Consider the following 11350-nt stretch of genomic DNA (forward strand, 5'->3'; position numbering starts at 1 on the left):
CCCTCCTTCAGGGAACGAGGGTTACCATACGTAACCGGGACGTTTTTATATCTCATAATCTCAAAAAAAAGAGAAATCTGCAAACTTTCTTTATAATTGTGACTTTATTTCTTGCAGTTGCAATATTAAATCTCCCAAACATAACTCTGTCATGAAATATATCTTTGTATCTCACAATTATGATTTTGTTTCTGATAATTATGATTTTATATCCCACAGTGTGACTTTATATCTCAAAATTTGACTTCTCATAATGACAATATTTCTTAATCACTACTTTATTTTCAGCAGTTGCAATATTAAACCTCCCTAATATAACTTTATATCTCACAATTATAAATTTGTTTCTCATAATTCTGATTTTATATCTCAAATGTGAATTTGTTTCTCATAATTGTGACTTTATATCTCAGAATCGGACTTTATTGCTTTATTTCTCATTTGCAATATTATACCTCCAGACTTTGTATCTTGCGACGTAACTTTATGTCTCACAATTATTATTGTGACATTATATCTCACAGTGGGACTATAAGTCTCTGAAAACTCACAGCTGCAACCTTACTTTACAATCGTGACTTTATTTCTTACAATTGAGACTTTATATGACTTAATATGTGGCACAATATGTGTGTTTTTTTGTTTTTTTACTTTACTCACAACTACATTTATTACTCCAAGGCAGACATGTGTTTCAATAGTAACCCTTTTCAATATGAACATGGCTTGCAAAACCTCTTCTCTCTCATACTTTGTTCAAACCAGAACATTTTACTTCATATTGACCAGCATGCAGCTGGAATAAATACAGTGGTCAGCTGCAATCAGAAGGCATCATGCTGCAAACCTCTGAATCTTGTGTTCCCTAACTTGAAAAGTAATCTGGAAAAATGGAGACAGAGCAGAAAATAAATGGGGACCCAGGCCTCTGCTAAACCTAAAAGCGCAGAAACATTATACTGCATCCGATAATTGGGAAAAGACTGTCATTTCATAGAGATTTTCCAAGATTATTCTTGTAAAGTTTGCGACCAAATAGTCTTGATGATAACAAACCCTGGCGTTCCTCTAAACATGAGCTTTTGCGTGAAATTCAGTGAGGAAATACTTTCACAATACTTTCCAAAACATTTCATGATGGCCTGTGTCTCCTATTAATTTGATATTTACAGCCTGTTTGAGCATAAGTGTGTATGTGATTATGTGCTAATGCTATAAATACAATTTGCATATGGCGCATGGCTGATGTGGGATAAGTTACATGGGGTAAAGGATGTATGACTGCTTCGCTTTGCCTCAACAAGGAACAGAAGAAATGAGTCAGCATTCATGAGTCTTTTGCCTGCTGCAGTCTGTATATGGAAATATGTTTATAACTGCTCTTGGTCCCATATACCTTATAGAAAAAGGCTTGTAGGCCAAGTCCAAAGTTAACACCTTTAAGCACCAAAAACGAGTAAAAATTGGCATGTACTGTAAATAAAGCAGAGTATAGTTGACAATAGGTATATATACAGTACATTACAATTGTAATTTTATACCTCCTAACTCTAACTTTATATCTTGCATTGTGACTTTATATCTCAGAATTTTGACTATCTCTTAGTCGCTACTTTCTTTCTCACAATTGCAATTTTATACCTCCAAACTGTGACTTTACGTAGTATCTCGCAATGTAGCTTTATATCTCACAATTCTGGGTTTGTATCTCATAATCGTGACTTTTTATCCTACAATGTGATTTTATATCTCAAAATGTTAACTTATCTTATAATGACTATATCTCTCAGTTGCTACTTTATTTCTCACAATTACATTTCTTCAAAACTACCTTTATATCTCATAGTTGTGGTTTTATGGGGGAAAAAAAGTTACATTTTTTCCCACAAGACATTGCAAAGAAGTTGTTCTGGACCCTTTCTGTAGTGTGTTTGTATCTTTGTGCTGTAAATATGTTCCCATGAGTCATGACTGAATGGCCTGCAGTGTCCCATTGATATTTACAGCGCTTTATGTCCTTTGTCTGGACACACTACATGCCAGTGAGAGTTTGTTTGCTGTCGCTCTACAGTTGGACGGTTCCCATGAAGCAGGTTGTCCTCACAATGAATACACTGGTGTTGCTGAGGGAAGCAGCTATTGAAAGCCTCTCGAGTCTGTCTGCTGTGAACTTGTCCCTAGTCCAGTCCTAATTAGGAGGAACTTGCTCTGCACACACACTTTACCACCAAAAAGCTCTTTTCACTTGCCTTGAACATTTTGTTATTATTTCTGGTCAGTTTCCATGTAAGAGCTGTAATGGTCATTTAGTCCACAACAAATAAGTGATTTCTTTATTAACATACGCCAGGTCATTTCCTTTGTGAAGACTTATTATCTAGTGGCATGTTGACGCAATGTTTAATTTGTCAAAAATGTGCTTAAAGTATTTTAAGCCAGTTAATGATTCACAAGTACTATAAGAGTAGCGTATATTACTGGTCAGAATTAGAGATTTAAAAAAAAAAACTTATGTTAATTTCCAGCCGTTTTTATTTTTGCCATCATCTAATACTCACTTACAGTTAGTCTTTAAAAGCACTAGTTTAATAACTGTTAAATGTAATATTTAGCAAATGTCAAAATTAATATCTATTTTTCATTATGTAATGAAATGCTGATGATGTGATGCCTAAGTTCAATTGTAGCATTTAAAATGACTGATTTTAGTCTTTTATATTTGACTTATTTGACAAAGCAGTATATAATTTTACTATCAGCCTCTTTTTTTGGTTATCAGCCATAATATAAAGATAATTATCTGTCAAATTTTAATATCAGTCCATCCTTGAAATCAACGTCAGCTGAAGATAATAATTTTACTTTATAAAAATTATTTGATTCCCATAACCTATCCAAAAGGGGTTCGAAAATTTTAAGTTTTATAAAACATATTAATATCAGCTTCGATTTCTGCTTTGTTGGTTTTGAATCCTGTATTTTATTCATTGAGCTTTGAAAACTCAATTGAAAACATGCTAAAGACAGATTCTTGTCTTGATTTGGAGCAACACTTTGCACTAACCTTTTGAGTCGGTTTTCAAAGACGAGATTTCCTCAGCAGCCGCTGGTTGCAGCACCGCTCAGCAAATCCGATGTAATTATCTTGTCTTTATAATGAATATCCAGCCAAGGCGTTTTGTTGTGCTATATGTGTTCAGAGATATCACAGTTATCAAGGTTTGCTGTGCGGTTTGTTGAGTGGCATTGGCACACTCTTGCATTGTTAATTGATTTGGCTCCTCCTCATCAAGCTCCCAAATGAAATCAACTGCAATTAGTGGTCACCGACATGCCAAAGCAGTCTGTGTCGCTCCAGGACTACAATAATTCTGAGTGATTTGTGGCCTGATTACAATGAAATGCTTTTGCTTTTGTTGTTTTGGGATTTGATGTTCATTTATAGGGCTTGATTATATGGGTCAATGATGTATAAGAGGGTCGATGATAAATATTATTTTTAACAGTGTGGAAGAGATGTATTAAGGTAAACTCCATTTATATGTATTTTATATATTTATCTATTTTATATATTTAAATAATAATAATACATCGGATGTCTCATGTCATTGAGCCATATAAAAAGGAGAGTGTCTAGCCTATAAAAGCATCATGTATTGAGAATATGCTGAGCACGGCACCAAGAAACACACTTGATATTCGTTCTTGTATTTAAACAGTCGTGAAAACACTGTCGTCCTTCTTACCGTAATGCAGTCTGATTGTTGTTATGGAGAGTAAATCCACTGCAGTAGACAGTTTCTGTAATGTCAGGTAGATTAACTTTTCAGACACAAACGTTTAGACTACATGACATGGGAGCCTTTATCTCTGGCACTTACACGGGACCACCTGCCATTTTCTTCCTTTCTTCCTAATGCGTGTTTTCACACATTAAAACACATTCCTACAGCTTCACTATTTCCTTTCAAATATGATAGTTTTTTTCTTTGAAAGGACTTGTTTTGGCATTTCTGAACATTCAATGGTGCATTCCTGTCGGTATTTATCTGATTTTGTTACCCACACAGGGGAAGGAATAAAGACCCAAAGGAAGTCCCCCTTCTCAGCTTGCAAAACATGAAAATTGCATACTTCAACAGTATTTGGCACCACAGACAGATCAAGGACTATGGTTAGGTTGCATATTCTTATGTAACAGTACCGGCCGGGCGGGGCGGGGGATTTGCTCTCAGTCAGCAAAGTACAAATACAGTGTGAGGAGGTGTACAGTTACCATAGTATATCCGCAGTTTTACAGTGCATTTGAGAGCTTTGCAGGGAATATATATGGTTGGCGTAGACAGTATCATCCAGGTTTGGCTCCATTCATGAGCTTGGCCCACCTCCCGAAGCCTTCGGCCCACCCTGATGGTCCTATAAAAAAATGATGAACTAGTTTGGAGGTCTGTTTCATAGCTTTATGTCTTGGAAGGGGCAAAAATTGTGATGGCAGAACATCAGAGATGGAAAAAAAAGAAAAGACCAGGTTTCAGTACATTACCTGATACAAAACAGGTGATTTAAAGGGGTAGATCACCAAAAAATAAAAAATTCTGTCATCATTTATGTTATCACCCTTATGATTACTTTTGTAGTACACAAAATTAGATATTTAGCAGAATGTGAAAGATGCTCAATTTCATAGGACTGAAGCAAAAGGAGATGTCTTCAGAAGTCATTTGATCGTTTTATGTAAGAAACACCAGAATTGTTTTGAAGTAATTAAAATAAAGGTAAAATAAAATCTAAATGTTAGATAAAAAAATTTAAACTTAAAAAACTTGCAATAGAAATGTTGCCTTGCCAACTTACTAAAATGTAGTAATTTTAAGCTCAAGTACTAAAACTAAAACTGAAAAAAATTAAGTTACATTGAAATTAAGCTATGTAGAAATATATATATATAAAAAAAAAAAAAGCTAATAAAAATTAGACTTGAACTAAAATGAAAACTGATAACCAATAATCCTTTCAGCCGTCGGAGCCGTCCTCTGTAGTCTTCTAATGTCTGATTTTGTAGTTGATTTTTGTAGCTTTCTAAACATGCCGCTCCTTTGTGCGAGATGCGAGTGCAACGGTGATAGATGTCCCTCTAGAAAATGCGCGAAATATGTGTTCTGTGTGAACGACTTGGTTTCAGTTTTGATGTAAACAAGATCTTCTCCACATTAATGTTCTCTTTTTCCACAATATTTTGAATGAACAACGCAGCAGCGCCGCATCTAGTGGCTACAACTGGATAGGCTAACAAAAACATTATAATGCAACGACACTTACATCGTTATCGCATCCCGTGTGCCACTGATAAGGCTGCCTCCTTAACGCACACCTAAAATTCGAATGCAACAACGTTGTGGATTTTTATTTTAAATTTGACGAATATTCGAAATTCTAATTTTTTTTGACAGCCCTTGAAGGAAGTACTATCTCTGTTGGGCCTTTTTAACAATTAACAAAATTTTAACGAGTCAATATGATTGTCCCACTTTAGGTCCTGAGAGCAGGGGGATTTCTCCTGAAGTCCACGATCATCTCCACTGTTTTGAGCGTGTTCAGCTCCAGGTTGTTGTAACTGCACCAGACAGCCAACTGCTCAACCTCACTTCTATAAGCAGACTCGTCACCATCCTGGATGAAGCTGATGACTGTAGTGCCGTCTGCAAACTTCAGGAGCTTGACAGAGGGGTCAGTAGAGGTGCAGTCATTGGTGTAGGGAGAAGAGCAGTGTGGAGAGCACACATCCCTGGGGGGACGCCGGTGCTGATGGTGCGGCTGTTTGACATGAATTTCCTCAGTCTCACTAGCTGTTGCCAATCTGTCAGAAAGATGGTGATCAACTGACAGATAGAGCTAGGAACAGAGAGCTGGGTTAGTTTGGTCTGGAGGAGTGTTGGGATGATGGTGTTCAAGGCCGAACTGAAGTCCACAAACAGGATCCTCACATAAGTCCCTGGTTTGTCTAGATGTTGCAGGATGAAGTGCAGTCCCATGTTGACTGCATGATCCACAGACCTGTTTGCTTGATAAGCAAACTGCAGGGGTCCAGTGATGTCCTTCAGATAAGCCAACACCAGTCTTTCAAATGACTTCATGACCACAGATGTTAGGGCAACAGGATATAGGAAACCGATATATCAGGCATATTCAAATGGCGGACCACCGCGGCACAACGGAGGCACCATTTTACCATTTCTAGATAAAGTGAGCAGCGCGTCAAAGCAATGGAGCGGTTCACACAACAAGCTGTCACTTGGCCTTCTGCTTTACATATGTATCTAAATGTAAACATAATAATAACTTGATAAAACATCTGATCTTACCTTTTAATATTCATATCCATATGTGTTAAACTGATGAAATTGTTTGTTTTTCTTCATAGAAAAATTCTCAGATGCCACTGCCCTTTGGCTCTGAGGACCCAATATCCTCATTTTTGATGACTATCTTGACTGTTTAGGTTTTTTCTTTTTCTTTTACAAAGCACTACTGTTGCCCAGATGGAAATGTATAACTATATATATACACTGAACAAAATTAATTATAAAGGCAACACTTTTGTTTTTGCCCCCATTTTTCATGAGCTGAACTCAAAGATCTAAGACTTTTTCTATGTACACAAAAGGCCTATTTCTCTCAAAAAAAATGTGCAGTTCTATCACACAGCAAGCACAATGCCACAGATGTCGCAAGTTTTGAGGGAGCGTACAATTGGCATGCTGACTGCAGGAATGTCCACCAGAGCTGTTGCCCGTGAATTGAATGTTCATTTCTCTACCATAAGCCACATATCTTCACAGAAACTGATATATGAAGTTACAGTCTCTGTGAGCTCGTCCAGATCGTTGGCGGCAGCTTCAAAAACACTCCAATCAGTACAGTCGAAGCAGGCTTGTAATGCCCGCTCTGTTTTCGTTGGTCCATCTCTTTACAGTCCTTACAACAGGCTTAGCATATTTAAGTTTCTGCCTGTAGGTCGGTATGAGATGAACCAGGCAGTGATCAAAGAGCCCCAAAGCTGCCCGTGGGAAAGAGTAATATGCATCCTTTATTGTGGTGTAACAGTGGTCCAGTATATTACTGACTCTGGTAACACATGTAACATGCTGTCTGTATTTTGGCAGTTCACGGGAGAGATTTGCTTTATTAAAATCCCCGAGAATGATTATAACGGAGTCCGGGTGTTGTTGTTCTGTGTCTGTGATCTGATAAGCCAGCATTCACACACACTTGCTGAGGAATGTAAACGCTTACGAAAATGAATGAGTTGATGAAGAGCACTTTTAGATCGGGACAGCACGTCTTTTTCAACGCTGTTACATCTGTACACCACCTTTCGTTGATGTAAAAGCATGTCCCACCGCCATGCAATTTCCCTGTTGATTCTGCATTGTGATCCGCTCTGAACAGCTGGAAGCCCGGCAGATGTAACACGCTGTCCGGTGTTATGGTTTATCTGGTGACCGTTTTAACTGGTGGTGACCAACTTACGGTTTCAGGTCCTCCGCTCAAGATATGATGGAACGACTGCAGCAGATTCGACGATTCTGAAAGCACAAACTGACGCGATATTAAGCGGTCTAATAAACGCAGACTTGCTCATTACATGATTTTGGTATTCTTGTAAAGATTAAAAATTATTGGTATGATGGGTCGTAACGGCTGACGTACGGAAAATAAACAAAAAAGTCTGCTAGACTGGTCTGTGCGCAAAAAAAATGTTGTGCAAAAAAATGTTTGTGCATTGTAATTACTCCTCACAGTGATTATCACTTGAGGAATATGAGCAGTAGACAGTAGGTTGTATGTTTGGATGAAGCTGGTGCGTGAAGTTGGCAAGGTCTGGGTGTTAAGAACATCCAGAAAGAACATCCTGTTGAAATAAAACCTGAGATGAATTCCTTCACTTTCCATCATTAACAACAACATTCAGACTGTAGCGCTTCATTGACATCTAGTGGTCAGTTCATTGAACAACACTTCAAAGTCAAAGTCTGCTTTATTGTCAATTCTTCCACATGTACATCTTACAAATTGCATTACTCTCAGACCCTTTAACAGTATAACGTAAAAATACAGATAAATACAGATTAAATATATATATACAACTATACCAATATACAAATAAGGCACATGGCAGATAGAGTGCAAACCAGTGAAATAAACAAACAGTTCAGATATATTCAGTCTGATTAAAATGACAAATAGCTCAGAGAGCAGTTCTTTATTTAAACTGTCAGTAGAGGTAGTTGAATGAGGTCAGTTCAATGCTGAATGAGGTAGTGAGCAGACCAATGCTGCACAAAGTGACTGGTGCAGGTCACAGTGTGTTAGTGGAAGGACCTGGGGGTGCAAGGTCGGGAGGGAGTTCAGCTTCCTGACAGCCTGATGAATGAAGCTGTCCTTCAGTCTGCTGGTCCTGGCCTGGAGACTCCGCAGTCTCCTCCCTGATGGCAGCAGACTAAAGAAGCTGTGTGTCGGGTGGGTGGGATTACCTGCAATGCAGAGGGCTTTGCGGGTGAGACGGGTTCCATAAATGTCCTGGAGGGAGGGAAGAGAGACACCAATGATTTTCTCAGCTGCTCTCACTATGCGTTGAAGGGTCTTGCGGCAAGACGCGTTGCAGGCGCCATACCACAAAGTGATGCAGCTCGTCAGAATGCTCTCGATGGTGCCTCTGTAGAAGGTGCACATGATGGGGGCCGGGGCTCTGGCTCTTCTCACTTTGCGGAGAAAGTAGAGACGCTGCTGTGCTTTCTTGGCCAGTACTGCAGTGTTGTCAGTCCAGGAGAGGTCCTCTGTGATGTGCACACCCGCTCCTGTAGTTTGTTTGTTTGTCATCTCTGTTGCTAATGAGACCCACCACAGTCGTATCATCTGCAAACTTAATGAAGAGGTTGGAGTTGTGTGACGGTGTGCAGAGGGGAGGACAGACTTCATGTGGTGCATGACTAGCCGTTCAAAGCACTTCATTCTACTGTTAGTGTTATCTGTATGCACCAAGGGTCTGAGAGTAACGCAATTTCAATTCTCTGTGTGTATGTGCTGTACATGTGGAAGAATTGACAATAAAGCAGACTTGACTTGACTTGACTTGACTTGACTTGATTGAAGCAGGATGGAGACAGCTTCTTCGGGACTGGAATGATGGTGGTAGCTTTGAAGCATGTGGGGACAACAGCCTGACTTAGCGAGATGTTGAAAATGTCTGTGAAGACATCAGTGAGTTCCACTGCACAGTCTCTACTGTTCACTATTGTGTCAAAAATAATGTGGGTTTTTTTCTCTCCTTAGGTTGTGGTAAAAAACAAGTTTAAGGATTTCATTACACTTAAAACTGTCTGGGCAAAACTGGCCATAATTCAACAGCCTATTAATGCTAACATTGGGTTTTTGGTATTTATTGTGAATTATCATCTTTGCAACATCTTTTGTAAGAGTATTCAGCCCCTAGATTTCACAGATTTAACCACAAGATTAATGTCATTTTTCCAAAATGAAGGGTGTTATTTTATGATAATGACTGGCTGACTGTACATTACTGGCTGCTTACCATTTCATAGAAAATGTGGACATGAAATACTGATTTTAAAAATAATTTATTTTATTTGTAGATTATGAACTGTAATACAGTAAAAATGAATTGCATTACTATTCAATCAATAATGCATTTTCTATCCTCACTGTATTTGATAAAGTATAGCTTTTTGTAAACAGTTGTTGTAGTTCATTGTAAAGAGGTTTCAAATTGCACAATCAACAGTTCAAGGGCAATATTAACCAAAAACGATTAATAAATGTAATGACAAGCTGGTGTTCAAAATTCACATTGTACCACTCAGTTTCTCTCGTAAGCCTATGAAGATCTGCTGCATACTGGTAATTTTCCAACACAAGTAAATGTCGATACTGTAAAATGGCTCTGCAGTCAAATGTGGAATGAATAAATTCACTTCACCAACCAAACTGTTAAAAATGTAGCTCATCTCATTAAATCATATGCACAGTAGTAGATTAAAATTAGTTTTCCAGCAAAGACAACAAACCACTGAATCTGGATTTCAGTCAGTGCAATATCAGTGCCTTTTGGAAAAGGAATGAAACTTCAGGTTTTCCATTCGATACAATTACATTTTGTTGATTTGTCATTTTCTGCTGATGTTAAAAGGGTTTAGTTGGTATACCTTTGGTATAAATCTTTAAAATCTTTAAAATACATCTAGTTTCATTCAGTGCCATGGCCATTGATTTAAATCCCAGGGAAATTTAAAATTGTAAAAATAAATGTACATTTAAGAATGTAAATATCTGTATTAAAAAAAAGAAAAAGAAAAACCTTAAAACAGATAAAATTGCAAGCCAGGTTTGAAAATCTTCACCAGAACAAGTCAAGGTACAGTAGGTGGCTAGGGCATGCAGACCAATAGTGCAATTTGGGTAGATATGTTTTTTTCCAGCTAAAATCAATTTCAATTGTTTTTGTCATTGAGAAATCGAAATCTGAGCTTGAGCTCTTGAAGCAGCTTCGACTTTGCAGTTTTCCAGCTGTCTTCCCAGCCTAGAAATCAAATAACCAACTTGTAACCAACTGTAATATTTTAATTATTACACACAAATATTTCCAACTTTACAGAAGAACTGTTTACTCTGATTATTAATATTAATAAAACTGTAACATTCATTTATAATTAATTATTTTTAAATTATACTACCATTCTAAAGTTGTGGGGTCAGTGATTTTTTTAAAGAAATTAACACTTTTATTCAGCATGGATGCATTAAATTGATCAAATGTAACAGCAAAGATATTTACAGTGTAGATTTTAATAAAAAAAAAATGCTTTTCTTTTTAACTTTCTGTTCATCAAGGAATCCTAAAAATGTATCATGGTTTCCACAAAAATATTAAGCAGCACAACTGATATCATCAATGATGATAAGAAGAAATGAGCAGCAAATCAGCATATCAGAATGTTTCTGAAGGATCATGTGACCCTGAAGACTCGAGTAATAATGCTGAAAATTCAACTTTGCATCACAGGAATAAATTACATTTTAAAATATATTCACATAGAAAGCAGTTCTTTTACATTTTAATAATATTTCACAAAATTACTGATTTACTCTATTTAATCATAAACTGTATTTGATCAGATAAATGCAGTCATGGTGAGCATAAAAGACTTTCAGAAACATTACAAAATCTTACAGACTCCAACCTTTTGAACAGTACTGTATTTACAATGTATTATTTATACATATATTTGTTATTAAATATATATATATATATATATATATATATATATATATA

At 37.1% G+C, this 11350-nt stretch overlaps 2 protein-coding genes across 6 annotated transcripts in view; both read right to left on the reverse strand.

Annotated features, from left to right (window-relative positions):
• The window catches only part of hyal6 (hyaluronoglucosaminidase 6), a 14355-nt gene extending 11112 nt beyond the window's left edge, over nucleotides 1-3243 (reverse strand). For both annotated transcript variants that reach the window (XM_016499293.1, XM_016499280.1), the window contains exon 1: nucleotides 3065-3243. The gene's annotated coding sequence lies outside the window, so the exon portion shown is untranslated. The remainder of the gene's footprint in view (nucleotides 1-3064) is intronic.
• Nucleotides 3244-9660: 6417 nt separating this feature from the next.
• Nucleotides 9661-11350, reverse strand: part of LOC107698421 (uncharacterized) — an 11568-nt gene continuing 9878 nt past the window's right edge. For all 4 annotated transcript variants that reach the window (XM_016499454.1, XM_016499436.1, XM_016499445.1 and 1 more), the window contains one exon: nucleotides 9661-10597. In XM_016499454.1, coding sequence (XP_016354940.1) covers nucleotides 10509-10597 — 89 coding nt within the window. In that variant the 3' untranslated portion in view covers nucleotides 9661-10508. The remainder of the gene's footprint in view (nucleotides 10598-11350) is intronic.

The sequence above is a fragment of the Sinocyclocheilus anshuiensis genome, unplaced genomic scaffold, assembly GCF_001515605.1.
Source record: "Sinocyclocheilus anshuiensis isolate Anshui unplaced genomic scaffold, SAMN03320099.WGS_v1.1 scaffold1054, whole genome shotgun sequence".
Lineage (NCBI taxonomy): Eukaryota > Metazoa > Chordata > Actinopteri > Cypriniformes > Cyprinidae > Sinocyclocheilus > Sinocyclocheilus anshuiensis.